The sequence below is a fragment of the Drosophila serrata genome, unplaced genomic scaffold (genome assembly GCF_035046125.1).
Source record: "Drosophila serrata isolate PLE 108 unplaced genomic scaffold, ASM3504612v1 contig_240, whole genome shotgun sequence".
Classification (NCBI taxonomy): Eukaryota; Metazoa; Arthropoda; class Insecta; order Diptera; family Drosophilidae; genus Drosophila; species Drosophila serrata.
Genome location: NW_028257138.1, coordinates 9428431 through 9444455, shown reverse-complemented (window position 1 = coordinate 9444455; position 16025 = coordinate 9428431). Strand labels below are relative to the sequence as shown.

Below are 16025 nucleotides of genomic sequence, written 5' to 3'. Positions count from 1 at the left end.
TTTAAAACATTGCAAAAAAATGTAATATTCTATTTAATATGCATAACAAATATAAAGAAACCCATCTATAACTACGATTTTCTTAGAAAATTATTATTTGTAAGGTAAGAAACTAAGTTTGGAAAATAGAATTTTGCATACCTTTTCAGTTTTAATTTTTATTAGGGGACCCAACTTGAAATCATCATAATTAAGCCAAAAACCCATTAATTTTAATACGGAAAGCTGTTCTGCGCTAGTTTTTATAAGGTTAATAAATCTGCATCCTTTTTTTTTTTTTTAATTTACAAAAATTCTCTCTGCTTTAATCTTCTGACTAAAATTAAAATACCCTTCATATCCATATAAGCCTTGTATAAATGCATCTATCTATCTATAATTATTTTTATTATATTATAATATTATATAGATTTTAAAATTCACTCATTATTGAAATATAATAATTTAATTTATTCAATCTTTTTAATTAAATTTGTGTGTATATTCTGCTAAGAACTTTATTGTTTTTCACAAATTAATTTAGTATTTATGTATAAAGTTAATATTATTCTTTAGTCTTTATTTAATTTAATTTCTTTTTTTGACATCTAAGTTAATATAAAGATAATATACAACTAATATGGAAACATTTATTGTAATTAATTGCAATTGCAATTATTGTAATTAATATACAACTAATATGGAAACATTTATTGTAATTAATTGCTATAAAACCAAATTCCAGTGGGAAGCACACGCAATAAAAGATAGTAATTTTGTTTACATGGCAATTGAGTAATACTAACACCATCTGAGAGTTATAGAACCTCGATACCATGTAGATTGAGAGCTATTCTCTCTCACCTCTCCCTTTCAATATTTCTCTCGCTTCGGGGAATTTCCTAACGTTAATTAGTAAGCGGCGTACACGTGATGACAATGACTCTGGCTATCGGTTCATAGAGATCAATGCAAAACAGATATTTCTCAGTTCCCAGACCCCTTTAAGCGATATATGTATATGTACCTATGTATATACAAATGACAACCCCGTGGCGGATCTTCCCCCAGTTCCATTCCTCGCTCGACTTTGTTTTCAATTTACTAAAGATTTGTCCCTGAAATTGTGCAGCAACCCCGTTCCCGATTCGGTCTTTCCGTTAGGCTCCCCAGTTTTATAGAAACCGTTGTTGCGTGTTGATTGAATTTATGTGAATTTCTGATACACATTTATTAACAATTCAAATTGCAAGTTGAAGTTGATATCTCAAGGCGAGTGCGAGTGAAGAGTGCTAAGTTTGAATAGCCAATGCTTGTAAAACTGTGCTTGGGTTGGGTCTTTGCTGCGAAGTGCTTACTGAGGACTCACCAGAGGAGTGGTGAGTTTGCTTGGTTGAATTTGTAAAGGTGTTGTTGTCTTGGCTGAATTTTTAAATTAAAATTTGTTATTTTTATGACCATTTCATTTGATCTTGTCTTCTTTGTTTTTTGTTTTTTAGAGGTTCCCTAAATTTTTTTTTCCTTTTCCCCTGCACATTTCCTGTTGAGTTCCTGTTCTAGATTTATTTTTTGGTTTAAGTTTCCTTTGTTTATGTTTTTTTTTCTGCACATATCTTAGCTTCATTTATCTTCGGCTTCCGGTTCTGAGTCCTTCTTGGCTTGATCTGCTTCTTTCTTCACATTTTCCTTAATATCGGCTTCCTTTTTGAGACACCAATCCAAGAGTTCCTGTTCGCTCATTTCCTGGACTTTCTTTTCGGTTTTCTCCTTCCCTTTGATTTCATCATTTGGCTTTTCCTCCTCTTTGACTTCTTTTAATTTTTCCTTCTCTTTAATGGCTGCCTCCTTCTTCAGGCACCACTCTTTTAGCTCTTCTTCGGTCATTTCCTTGAGCTCCTTCACTTCCCCAAGATTCATTTCCTTATTAGCTTTTTCCTTCTCTTTAATGGCTGCCTCTTTCTTTAGGCACCATTCTTCCAGCTCATCTACGGTCATTTCCTCAAGCTTCTCCTTCTCAAGAAGCTGCATCTTCTCCTTTTCTTTTTCCTTCTCTTTAATTTCTGCCTCTTTCTTCAGACACCACTCTTCTAGCTCATTTACAGTCATTTCCTCGAGCTTTTCCGTTTTCACAAGCTTCATATCCGCCTTAAGGTTCTTCTCTTCCTCCAACTTCTCTTTTTTAAGTTCCTTATCTTTCTCAAGCTTTTCCTGCGCCGCCTTCTCCTCGGCTTCGATTTCCTTGGCTTGAGCGGCCAGAATCTCATCGCATTCCTCTTCCAGTTTCTTCATAGTTCCCAGCTCTTTTTCCAGCTCCTCCTTCTCCCCATCCGCTTCAATGGAGGCCTGAAGTCCGCAGTCAAGACGCATCTCGTTCCGTAGATCTATGGCCTGGGCCTGCAGTTCATGAAACGAGAAGCGATGATAGCCAAAGTAGTGCCCATTCTTATACTTCTCGGATTTTCCAGCTCCTGGGCCTAGCTTCTCATCCGGACCGCTGAATTGGCGGAAGGCGGCGGGGTGCACAAAGTCGGGCACATCGATGCCATCATGGTCGACACTTGTCGGCTCGTAGCCCTCATCCGGTGGATCCTTCGGCGGGCGTTCAGTGTTTGACATCTTCGGTGTCTCCTGGCACAGGCGGCGAAGGATCACGGGCTGGATCTGGAACAGCAAAGGACGTAGGATATATTTCGACATCTTTGGGAGCTTTTCTTTTTGGTGTGAATATTATTATCTAGGCTTTTTTTCTGAATGTAAAAAGCCAAGGTTGCTTAGGGAATCAATTTAAATAATATTAGGGTAAAGGTTTTAAATTAAGTATGTTTATAAAATAGAGAACAAATGTTATAGCTTAAAGACTATAAAAGAATCTAAAGGACATTTTGGAGTTATTTGTTTATATACTCTCACTAGTATATAAATTGGAACGGGCTGGATCGAACGACTATATCATATAGCTGCCAAGGGAGCAATAAGACAATTTTTAGAAAACTAATTATAATTCTTCTAGTTATTAATATATTTTTACTTAATTTGATATAAAGCCAATTTTTGTATTATTTTATAATTGCAGTTTTAATTTAATTAAAATCGGACGACTATATCATATAGCTGCCATTGGAACGATCCCTAAGTATATGTCTGTCTCTCTCTGTGTGTATCTCTACATATAGCAATAGCCCTTTCCCTCTATCTGCCTCTGATCAGCTCTAGATATCTCTTTCTCTCTACCGCTGTAACGCTCTACTGCTGTAACGCTCGACCGCTGTAACGCTCTACCGCTGTACCGCTCTACCGCTGTAGAGCTCTACAGCGCTCTCGCTCTCTCGCTCATACTTTCTCTGTTCTCTTTCCCTGGGGACTATAAATACAGGTACGGACCTCTCGCCGGCCTCAGTCAGTCGGCGGCCGTCCCAGTGTTAACATGTGAGGTGATAGTGATAGTGAGTGCCCTTCGACCTGGATAATGTCTCCTGGCCAATGGATAACCAGGAAGAAGCCTACGTTGATGATGACCATGCGAAGCCTCACCGAAGAAGTTAATCAATGACGTGTCCTCTAATGCGGTAAGTCTTAATCATGACAATTATATTATTTATATATATAAATCCTAAATGAAGGATCTAGGTTTAGAATCAGTTGTGCTAGCTTTGTATTTTGATATTTACAAACGTATACTCAAAGTCAACAGTCTAACTTAATTATAAATTATTCACGAATATTGATTGCTTACCCTTGCATAATTTTTAAAACAATAACTTTTGCTACATTATTATACCTTTTTAGGGTATTATAATTTTAGTCAGAAGCTTGAAACACAATATATGGACTCATTTCCGGCCCTATAAATCATATATATTCTTGATCAGCATCAAAAGGTGAGTCAAACTAGCTACATCCGGTAAAAATATAATTTTTTTAAATAAAGAACAAGTTTTGTATATGATAAATATTTTTGTTGTTCCTTGAAATAATGGATTCAAACTTCTTAATCCCCCCTTGTACCCCGATTGACTTTGATTTCGAACAAATTTAGCATCTATGAAGCAAGCGAGTATCTTAGTTTCCTCTTCCGGATCCTTTGCTTTTCCAACTTGCTTTGATTTTTGTGAAATGGAAATCTGCAGCAGCAAGAAACCGCGACCATAGGTCCAGACGCCAATTAAGAAGTCGTAACTGTCTGGTTTGGCCCCGAAGCATGGTCAACATTTTCCCGCCAACTGCAGCGGAAATGAGAAGTTGCAAAGGTTTTCGAGTTGGAAAATGGAGGAAAAGCAGAAGGAGGAGGAGGAGAAGGCATCGCTTACCGGCTTAGGTTTAGTTCGTTAAATTTTGTGAGCTGCTTGGTTTTTCTGTGTTTTGCGTCGCATGGACTTGACATTCGCGAACTGTTTTTCAGCTTTTCTGTTTTTCACTTCTTTTAGTTTTTCAGGTTTTTTTTTTTGTTTTATTTTGGGCCGAAGGGCTCCCAGGCAGCATAGCAAACAACAAGCAGCTGCACTCTTGATGAACTTTTAAGTGATTTCCCGGCAAAGGACTCACGAACGCCGGTCATGACTTTGGGACCGCCGCTGGATGTCACTTAAACAAGGAATTTCTATTTGATTTGTTAAATATTTTCAAAGTGAGCAAAAGCTAGAGAGTTTTGCCATGACTTCAAGCTAATAAATTTAAAAGACTTTCAGGATTTAATTAAACTAATGAAACAAGGGGATTAGTGCACACCTAATTTATTTTAATTCGAGTTTTTAGATCCTTCAAATCCCTTCTCTCTCTAGAGAAAAGCCAGCGTAAGTTTCAGCTTCGATACACAGAAATAAAGCGTCTTTGAAACCTATTTACGAGTATCCTTAAGCATTACCTCCTTCGTTGTATATAAACCTTAAATAACAGGCACAAGGTTACTCGATCTTAATCGAACCTGACCGCTGACCGGTTTTCATTACCTTTCTGCCAAAGTTGTTATTGCTTTGGCATCTTAACAACCTTCCCTTTTCCGCCTTCCTTGGAACCACTCAACTGCAACTTTATTTTTAAGTGTACCAGGGACAAAGTTTATGGAATGGAGAAAGCCAACTTTTTGCAGCGTTCTCTCCTCGTCGTGTTTATTATTAAAAAATTTGTTGCCGCTTCCTGCTGCCCTAAAGAAACTTGGCTCCAAGGGGTTTTATGGCCAAGTGGCGTGCGCACACGTGAAGCCCGGAAAAACGTTGTGGATGGAGGAAAAACTTATGGCCGAGACTGCAGCATCCATGGCCAAAGTGTCAGAGTCCATGAAAGGCGATTAGGGTCAACTTGGCTTTGGTTAGTTGGGCAGAAGGAGTGAAGCGACACAAATCCCTGGCCACCTGTTGATGGCTCTTCTAAAACTGCGACGAAGTTAGTCAGGTTTAATTGGGAGTTGTGCTTGTTTATACAGATTTTTCAGTCTGAAAATTGTATCCTTGTTTAAAACACCATTATTCATTGGCAGAAGGGCATGCGTACTTTGCTGCCCTTGTCTCTTTTATTCTTGTATTTTTTTTTTTACATTTTCACATGGATGCAGTTGACTAACTAAAAAGTAACACAAAGACAATTAAACTTAGTGCCTAAGTTAGCTGAGAGAAGGAAAAGCGTTAGAGCTTGGGTTAGTTCTTGGCAAAGTTTGCTGTATGCGTTAATTGAACAGAAAGCGAGAGTGTGACAGTGTGGCGTCCCCTAAATCCCCGATTCTAGGCTAGGTTAACACGAGATTCAATCTAATCCTTACGAGCTAAAACATATTCGTGGTCCGTTTATCAGATCGCTGAGGTCCTGCGTTGAGTTTACTTTTGAGTTCAGTTGAAGTTGGGCTTTGACTGCTGGCTTTTACCAGTTCTTGGAACGCCGCTCACCGCTATTGGCACGCAGCTCGTCCCGATCCTCACGATCATCCAGCCTCTCCAGCTGCCAGAGATCATTGTTCAGGAGACGGCGGCCATTGGTCCAGCTCAGGGCGGCTCCAGCTCGAGCGGCATTGCCATTCAGGCGGGTGGTTATCAATCCATTCAGGTTGGCGGAATCCAGGAGCAGGGGCGAACTGATCAGTTGGGCCTGGACAGTGGCACTGGAGGGTTGGCTCAGGATCAAAGGCTGGGAGTTCCGATCGATGGTCAGACGGGCACTGGGCAGCTGACGCCAGGCATCTAGGTCACGTTCCCGGGTCAGTAGAGTGGTGGTGGTCCTGGAGCTGGAGCTACCGGAGGCGGGCAGACGGGAGGCTAGCAGAGTGGGCGGATGCGACACCACAGTGGCCTGGATGCTGGGCAGGCTTTGGGTCAGGAGGAGGGTCTGTTGGTCAAGCAGGCGCTGGTTCTGATTCTGATTTTGATTCTGGTTCTGGCGTCGCTCCTGCTGCTGGCGGCGGTCCTCACGATCCCGCTCCCGGAGCTCCCTCTCACGTTGCTCCCTTTCTCGCTGCTCACGGTCCCTGAGCTCCCGATCTCGCAGCTCCCGATCCCTTAGCTCACGTTCACGTTGCTCCCGCTCTCTCAGCTCCCGCTCACGCTGCTCTCGGTCCCTCAGCTCCCGCTCACGTTGCTCCCGATCCCGATCCTCACGTTCCCGCTGCTCCTGGAGGCGCTGGAGATCCCTCAACTGCTGCTCCTGCTGCTGGCGCTGTTGTTCCTGTTGCTGTACCTGCTGCTGGAATTGCTCCATCAGCTGCTGGGCCTGTGCACGAGCTTGGTTCTCCGATTCCCGACGACTCTGGGCCTCCAACTGGAGCTGGCTGGTCTGCTGAGCCTCGGCCAGGGACTGGGCCTCGGCTATGGCCTGGGCAGTGAGACGGGTTTGGAGCTCCTCGAGACTGTTGAAGCGGGACGACGACGAAGAGGAGGAAGTGATTCTCTGTTGCTGCTCGTCCAGGCGCTGCTTGGAAACGATGGCATTGAAGCCACTGGCATCGTCGGCGGTGTACTCCACAATACGTCGGGTGCCATCGGGTTCGATGAGGGAGTACTGACCCTTGACCAGATCGCCATCACGTTTCTCCTCCTGCCGCTTGTCATCGCCCGTAAGAGTGTCCCTCACATCATAGGCAAAACTGTATTGTGGCCGAGAGTCGTAGTCCTCGCTAGAGTTGGGTGCCAAGGTGGTGGAGTCATCGTCATCGTTGCCATCATCTCGGTTCAGGTCGCCGCGCAACTGCTGCTGCTGCTGCTGGAGGCTGGAGGATTTGGTCAGCTGACTGAGATCGAGGGGTCGCAGGAAGGCCGAGTGGGCCACATGGCAGGTCAGTAGGCTCAGGCAGAGCAACAAGTAGGTCTGCAATTAAAAGGGATTCACAGTAAGGAATCGGATTAAATGGTCCACCTCCATATATAAATCACCCCTTTGTTGGCCTCATCAATTTGTCATTCCCTTCTGGTTGTCGCTTTTCGCCTTTTTTTTCCCCATTTGCCTTTATTTTTCCTGTATTTTTCCCTTTTTATTTGTTACTTGCAGAAGGGCCATAAATTAAAAACGACAACAGGCGATTCATGTAACTGACAAAAGGCAAAGTTCTGGGCATTTATTTTTATGTGTCGGACTGTATAGGATGTCAGGCTTTCAAGGAGCACAAAAAATCCTGCCTACAGTTTGACAAAAAAAAGTTAGAAAATTACACTGATATTTGCAATAAAGTTAACCAAAAATCAATAATTTAAAATACTGTAAAATATGAAATTTTAATTAAATAATTTTGCTTTTAAATTTGTGACTCCATTGTTTAAAATTATAATTTCAACTCTTTTTTCTCATAATGTAGTCTCTAATCAGAATTTCATGGTTCTACAGAAGTTCCAAAAAACACTTTAAATAATGATATAAGGTAAGGAATTTGTCTTTAAAATTTTATCATAATAATACCATTATTTATAAGTTTAATCTATGATAATGTAAAAAAAAAACTATTCCACTTTGCTTATAGTACCCAAAAGATATATATACTTATTTTCCCTAATTTTAAGTTCGTTCTTTATCACTCCTTAATGTTCTCCATATTCCCAGTGCTTTTTAAGCCAACTTTGTTGATTCCACTTTGCTTTGTGCCATGGCTGTGGGCCATTTAAATTGGCCTAATACGCTTTGGCCTTTATCGTTTTGTATTTTTGATTATCCTGATTTATGGGACCAACTTCCACTTGCCGGCTGCTGGATTTACATGGCAGCACAACACCACTGAAGCTGGGAAAATTTATAGCCGTCGGCGGTTTTTGACGGAAAACTTACCCGTCTCATGGCTGCTGACGTTAAGTATTCGCCTAGTTGGTCGCTGGTAATTTGCTCTAAGGATGCTGATACCGGTGCTGTTGTTACTGCTGCTTCTACCACTTGCGGCTGATGGCCAACTGATGCCTCCTCCAGCGCCCACAGGCCGTTTTTATAAGACAGGTACGAAACAAGAAGGGCCATCGGCAGAACCAGACCACACCTGATACGTACGGTCGCCAGCTTTCAAATTTGTTTAGTTAGGGTTACAAATGACCTTCCTCAAAAGCAGAGATACACTGCACCGCATTCACTTTTGCAGTCAAACTAGTCACCCACTGGCCCAAAGTTGGGGCTGGAAAAAGGGAACGGAATTGGGTGACGCTTATGAAATTGGTCAGGCGACATTGCCTACGGAAATTGGAAATGGGAAATGCAGCACCAGTGGCCCTCGTTGTTGGCCAACAAACAATGCGCTTTCGTCTCATGAATTTGAAATTTTGTAATCCCTCATCCGCCCCCAGAGAGATCCGATTGCAAAATAGTCGCACTCGTACTCGCTTTACCTGGCAAAGTTGGAAACATAGGAAATTTGATAGCTGGCCATAAGTAAAAGAGGCGCCAGGCTGGAACGGTGGCTCTAATGGACTTCCCCTGTAACCGGGCCCAGTTTATCGATTATCTCGATTCATTATACGACAGGTTTTTCATCATCATGCGTAGTTACCAGAGACCTAGCTTGCCTCATATGTTGGATAGATGAGGCAAGTGCAGGGCCAGAGAGCGGAAGTGGTTATCAGAGGGGGGTTTTCATAGCTCCCTTAGGTCTTACGCAATGCACATGATTTATGATTAGATGAGGGACACTTTGTTACTTAGAACCAATCACATTTCGTACTTCAACGAAACAATGAGTTCTAAAGTTTATATGGATAACTTAGATGAAGGCCGAAATGAGATTCGACCTTAAAGCACTTCCCCTTTGAGCCACTCGTACATGTGCAGGATTTATTAATAGGGCCAAGTTAACCCGGCTTAGGATGCGACACTGGAACTGCCAAGCGTGCTAACTTTATCAGCTGTAAAAACAAAAGTAACTAACAGACAACCCAGCAGCTCGTCCTCGCAGAACATCTGTGTCAGTGCGTATGAAAACAGAGAGCAGAGAACACAGAGAAAAAAACAAAACAAAAAACATAGAAAACAAGAAAGGAAGCTAACTTCGGCACGCCGAAGTTTATATACCCTTGCAGATAGAACTTCTATCAATAAAAAACCATACAATAGAAATGATATATATTTGTGTTAAAAAACAGTGAAGTAATACCTGCTTTCATTGTATTCACCTATACATATTATATTTGCAGTTTTACATTCAAAGACTTGCATTTTTCCTCTACATCAAACGATCGTTTGTATGGCACCTATATGATATAATAGTCCGATTTTCATGAAATTTGACACAAAATTTAAGACTAATATAAAATGCCTATACCTAAAATTTGATGAAAATCAGTTGAAAACTGAAAAGGTTATAAATTTAATTGTATTAATTTCTCGATCGTTCCTATGGGAGCTATATGATATAGTAGTCCGATTTTCATAAAATTTTATGCAAAATTGTAGAGTATAGTAAAATGGCTATATCTCAAATTTGATCCAATTCTATTGAAAACTGAAAAAGTTAAAAATTTTGTTGTAAAAATTTTCCGATCATTCCTATGGCAGCTATATGATATAGTCGTCCGATCCGGCCCGTTCCGACATATATATGAGTGAGAGTATATAGAAGGCTAACTACAAAGTTTCATTCAGATAGCTTCAAAACTGAGAGACTAGTTTGCGTAGAAACGGACAGACGGACAGAAGGACAGACGGACAGACGGACAGACGGACAGACGGACATGGCTAGATCGACTCGGCTGTTGATCCTGATCAAGAATATATATACTTTATATAATCGGAGGTGTCTCCTTCACTGCGTTGCAAACTTCTGACTGAAATTATAATACCCTGCAAGGGTATAAAAAGCAAAAGGGGAATCACCAACGTGAGGCAAACAAAGGGAGCGGCAACAATAACAGGAGGATAGCCAAGCCCAGGCCCCCAAAAGGAACCAAAAGCAAAACAAGCAACTGCCTGGAAAAAATTGTCATGCATGACTGAAATACAGGAGAAGCGGCAAGCCACTCAGAGAAATTAAAATATAGACAATAAAATATCAATTAATAATAAGAAAAACTATAGAATAATTGATGATCTCTTCACTGCGTTTGAAGCTTCTTATTGAAATTAGAATACATTCCAAGGGTAAAAAAGTAACTCAAAAATGCACTGTTTTATATTTTAAATAAATTTGTAATTTATATAAAGCCTTTAAAATATTATTGTATAGTACTTATCTTTGAAGTGTATTGTGTAAAACTGTTGTTTACTATCAACAATTGTGCATATTTAATTACCAAACAAAAGGCATAAAGAAAAGATTGCAACATATTTATTCTTGGTTTCATCTGAAATTAAATTTTGCTCTTTTTCTCTTAGTGTTTTTCCTTCAGTGTTATTTGCAAGCACCGAAAAAAAAAACAAAATGCCGCCGGACTTGATCCGCTCTGTTATTCATTCCGCGAAGCATAGTTTTAGGCGCCGGCAGTTCGGTTGTCCGCCCCAACACGCTAACATGTTGGACACTTTTCCCGCACACGCACACACACAAACGCAGAGAGTCTCCCATTACATCCCCTTTCTACCCACCGGCTTTGTTTGTCTTTGATGCGCGTTTTCCGCTTGTTTTTCTCGCCGGGAAAAAAAATTGCATGAGCATGCGGCAACGCGGCAGGCAGGCAGTCAGCCGACCAACCGGCCATGTTGTAATTGAGTTGGTCGTGTGGAATGGTAAAATAGTTTCGCCAATTCCGACATGAATCCCAATGCAGTTTGTGCACGGAAAATCCCTAGTCTGTGTACCAATTTGCCGGCGGCTAATTAATCATTTTTCACTTTTTCACTGGCAGGTCTACAGGCAAGGAAAAGTGCGCTCGGCAATTTCTCACAATTTGCAACTGCCAAAAGGCAATTAGAGTCGACACATTTGCTGAATTAGCGTTCATTAAATAATCCAAGGCAATTGCCAGTGTGATTTCAATTAAGCTGGTTTTGTTTTTTATAGCAATTAAAGGTGAATTTGTTGGGAATAAATTGTATTGAAATGAATGGAAAAATATATAATGAAAGTATATATTTTACAGTTTTTATAAAAATAATATTTAATTTTTAGTTGTTAAGAAGGAGCATCACCATCTTTTAGTAATTATTTTAATAATTTTAATTGGTATGATGGCAATCTTAGCTTTAAATAAGAATTATTAATTTTAAGTGTATTTAACTATTTATTTATATGCAATTTATTCAGTTCAATTTGATTTCGTTATTTGACTTATTTGATTTCGTTAGTCTAAGAGTATTCTCAACTTTTGGCCAGGCCTTCAGGCTTATCACAAACATATTTCTGTTCATTATAAATGCAACATAGTTTGCATTAAAAATGAGCTATTTTGTTGACATTTTCCAGCAAGCAAAAACAGTAGGCAAAATGCAATGACAAATGTGATTGGATTCTGGGATCTGCATATAAAAAGTCCTGGATGCCGCAAGTAAAAGTGCGATTTTCTGGCAGGAGTGACAGCAACTCAATCTGCGGCCGGACAGTAGTGGGTAGACCTCAAAATCTGCTTTTATTTACAGCTGGGGAAGGGCCTTTAGCCCCGATGTCGCCAATGCCAAAGCTCTGATTGAGTGGAAAGCCCTTCTGGGGTTTGCGTTGGAGGGACAGACAGATAGACAAATAGACAGACAGAGCAGAGAGACGGTTGAGTGTTTCAATTTATTTTTCATATTTTTGTTTAACCGCTTTTTGTTTTACTTTCCTATTTCAGCCAGGCAAAAATTCCCTACTGGTTGGCGATGAAAATGCCAAAAGTTAAAATAAACAGCAGAGAGCCAGAGCCAGAGCCGGGAACAGGACACACAGCGTGCAGGAAGGCAGGAAACACTTGAAAAAGTATGCCAACAATATTTTTGCCATCTCTGCCAGTGCCTGTGTGTGTTTCTGCGCTTTTGTGCTATTGAAAAGGAAATGAATGGCAGGCAGAAAAAGTTAAATCACCTCCAGCAATTGGGCCTGTGCGACGGTGGCTCCCACCAACTCTGGATGGGATCGGTTGGGTTATGGAATTGGGGGAAAGGCATTTTGAGTGGCATTCTTGGTCCCTGGGGTGGCGTATGCGCAATATTCGCAGCAAGCGAGGCATCGAGGCATCGAGCCTCTAAGCTGCGTCCTGAGCCCCGGAATTTGTCGCATTTTCTTCTTCTACACCACAAACTGACTGTCTCCCTCCACAGTGTGTGTGCTTTTGATTTTATTCTTATTTTTTTGTTGTATTTTTATTTTTCGCTTTCGTTGTCGATTCTGCTTTTGTTTTTTGTTTTTTTTGTCGATTTTCTATTTGCCGTGGGAAATTGCTTTCAATAATGACGCAAAAGTGTTGCTGGGGGGACATTTTAATGGCTGCTCGGTTGCTGCTTTTCGCGTGTTCGACAGATAGGAAAGCGCCATCTGCTGGCGACAAATTGAACTGACACAACCCCTTATCGCAATTCTCACGCTGCACTGGGAGAAAATATTGTAGGAAGTCCAGGTTTTCAGCAAATGTTTCGTACAAATTTGATAATTCATTTGATTTTCACTTATTAAATTCCCAAGTAAAGTTTATTTATTTATAATTTATATATAAAATATATTAAAATCATTTAAAAATAAATAAAATTGATTGAAAAACCCCAGTGTAGCGACATTTTACCCTTACACTTCAGGCAATTTGTACGCACTCATCGTTGGGATGGCATCAATAAATTGCCACAGGGCCACGGTGTGAATTCTCGCGTGTCCTTGGCCACGCCTCCTTTGCTGACGTCCCGAGTCCGAGTCCGAGTCCATCGCCTCCTTCCTGGTTACTTATGCAGTCCGCCATGTCCTTTTGCCACTTTTCCGGCCCGCAATGCCATCGCCTCATCGTCATTTGCATTTCGCTCGAAAGGATACCTCCATGCCATGGCAGTAAAATACTTTTTAATATATTTTCCGTTTCCACGACAGCACATCCATGTTGCACAAGCATTTCCCATTTCGAGGAGCTATCAGGTACACGCTGGAATCAGGGAATTAATTCACGGTTACCTTTTAATTTCAACGATTAATGGGAAAAGGGAATACTTCATAAGGACTCTAAGGGATTCTAGAAAAAAGCCTCAGAGTTAATAATTAAATAGTTACTAAAAAACGACTTCCTTTTTTAAAGAAAGTAACAAAACTGTGCAATCTGTTTTGTTATATATATAATTTAAGTGTCTTTAAAAACAACCTAGTAATACCTATTTTATAGGTTTGATATAAGTATATACAATATATGTAATTTTCTATTTATACAGCCCTTTCATAAGCTTCACTGAAATAATAATTAAGTTAAGTTTAAGTTTATAATAAATACTTTTAAAATAAGGGTATTCTTAGTACTTTAATTTTCTTTCAACCAATTTAAGCAAAAGTAATACAGCGGAAACATTTCAGAATTCAATTATTCCCGCTTGGCAAGAGTTTTAATTAAAAATATTTAATAAACTGTGCGTACATCCTCGGGCTGCTTAAAAATTTCATATCAATACAACGATGTATTTAAGCTTGATTAAATTTCTATAGATAAAAAAGGCTTAAGCATCAGAAAACATGTTTGGATCACGTACGCACTTTTGGGCTGGCCCAAGACAACCCTTAAAAATTTCCCACAATTGCTTCAAAAGTCAATAAACTGTAAAGAAAAATGAAAATGATATTTTTCAGGAACCTAAACTTAAGCAAGAGAATAACAAAAATTATTTATTTATTATTTATTTTTAATTACAACAATACAAAAGCAGCCCGATTCCATACAGATTTATGCAGGCGTTACAACAATAATATACGTAAACAGAAATCAGAAATCAGATTCGGAAACGGTTTGTACGTATACGTAAACAATTCATTCACTTTAATGTGCCATTGTTCGGAACGGAAAACCAGAAGCTGCCCCAAACGGTTCTGTTTATTTGCGTATCGCGACGGGGCCTATTAATGAAATTTCATTTGCAATGCGTTGATTGCCCCACTTTTGGCCAATTTCAGGGGAGAAAATCAATAACGTAACGGTGGCAGGAAGAACGGCATCTGATGGCCATCTTTCCACCATTTAATTAACAAGCCACTGGCAGAGCCCCTTCATCTGCCCTTCATCCGAACCACGACGGCGAACAGGGAGTAGGCCATCTTAAGGGTGGCAAAAAAGGCATTTAAATTGAGCTCTATAAGGCCTCCGGCTCGCATCACCCGGTTGGTGGCACCCAAGGTAAGTTGGGTAAAGATGAGCAGGTCGCCACGATAACTCTTGGATCGATTGTACCAGCGACTGGAGAAGATTGCATACGGCAGACGCTGCACTTCCTCGGCCACAACGCTGGCAAAGTAGCAGCTGGGAAAGAGCTGCACACAGACCACTCCAAAGAAGATCAGGTAGTAAACCAGTGAGATGAAGTCACCCACAAAGAACAGCACATAGGAGACAACGATGCACAGAGTGGCGCCACAGCCTCCCAGCTGGACCAGCTGCACAGCACTGATGGTTTGGCTGGTCAGGTAGTGAAGTCTGCCATATATATAATATATATATTCATAAATTATATGAAAATTTTATTCAAATCCAACTATAACTCACCTCATCAGCAGCTTGTGTTGTTCAATGTACTTTAGCAGCTGTTGATGCTGATCAGTTGGAGACTGCTCCTCTATTCCCTCCTCTTTAAACCCAAGTCTTGCCATTCGTAGGGCCCACAGGTGAATATGTCCTCCAAGGAGACATAGTGTCAATGGTGAGTATGTGTCATTGGTCAGGCCTTGGATGCCTTCCACCATGATGCTGATAAATTGGTAGCCATAGGCCACACCATAGAGATATGGGTTTCTTTCCCAATCGAAGGGAAAGTATGCTGGATATATTAGTTCTCCATTTCCATCAAAAATCAAAGCGAAAGCAACGACTAAAAATGCAGCGTAGACAATACCAAAACTGATGTACAAACAGCGGGTAAAGCGCCTAGCCTGGCCTAGCACATGATCCTGGTAGTAGCGATACTCCAGATCTCCTTCGATGCACTCATCCAACTGCTTGATCAGGGATTCAATTTCCACGATTTCCGGCAGACGATACAACTGAGCCACATGCTTTAGGCTGCAGGAGCCGCAAGTCAGCGATATGGTTAGGTTCTTGAATACATCCGCCGGAGAGGGATGCAGCAGGAGATGCAGGAAAAGATGCAGTGGGAACCACATGGTGACCAGGACATGCAGGACCACCTCATATGCCCTGACCAAAGGTGTGGATTTCTTGAAGAAGCTTGGAGCTAGCATTCGCATGCAGAGCCAGAATGGTCGATATAAGTGAACACTATTAATGAGCACCATGGCGCACTGAATGGGTATCCTTTTGGCAGAAAGTGCGCTTTTAAGGAAGAAATTGAAAAGAAACACTGAGGGAAATCAACTGCTACAGTTTTAAAAAATATGTAAGAGTTTTAAGACTCAATTCATTTCTCACAATTCTTTATTTATATGCATAACAAAACTAATTATTTCAAAAGTAATCTCCAAACATATTCTCGCTACAATCTCGTGGATAAATTCAATTTTTTCCGTGTGCAAAATCGGTGGTTAAATGGCATTTAAACGACGCCAATGCAATTTTCAT

The 16025-nt window shown here is 40.7% G+C and overlaps 3 protein-coding genes across 3 annotated transcripts; all 3 read right to left on the bottom strand.

The window, feature by feature from the left end:
• Positions 1–1169: 1169 nt before the first annotated feature.
• Positions 1170–2771, bottom strand: LOC110183988 (uncharacterized). The gene has a single exon (XM_086831518.1). The coding sequence runs from the start codon at positions 2674–2676 to the stop codon at positions 1600–1602; it is 1077 nt and encodes a 358-aa protein (XP_086687644.1). The 5' UTR covers positions 2677–2771; the 3' UTR covers positions 1170–1599.
• Positions 2772–5441: 2670 nt separating this feature from the next.
• On the bottom strand, positions 5442–8434 carry Crys (Crystallin). The gene is made up of 2 exons (XM_020952354.2): positions 8215–8434; positions 5442–7266 (listed from the first exon to the last, which is right to left on the bottom strand). Exons 1-2 carry the CDS (start codon positions 8395–8397, stop codon positions 5830–5832), a joined length of 1620 nt encoding a protein of 539 aa, XP_020808013.2. The 5' UTR covers positions 8398–8434; the 3' UTR covers positions 5442–5829.
• A 6069-nt stretch (positions 8435–14503) lies between these two features.
• Positions 14504–15742, bottom strand: Or33c (Odorant receptor 33c). The gene is made up of 2 exons (XM_020952356.2): positions 14997–15742; positions 14504–14927 (listed from the first exon to the last, which is right to left on the bottom strand). The coding sequence occupies exons 1-2, from the start codon at positions 15740–15742 to the stop codon at positions 14504–14506; spliced, it is 1170 nt and encodes a 389-aa protein (XP_020808015.2).
• Between the last annotated feature and the right edge of the window lie 283 nt (positions 15743–16025).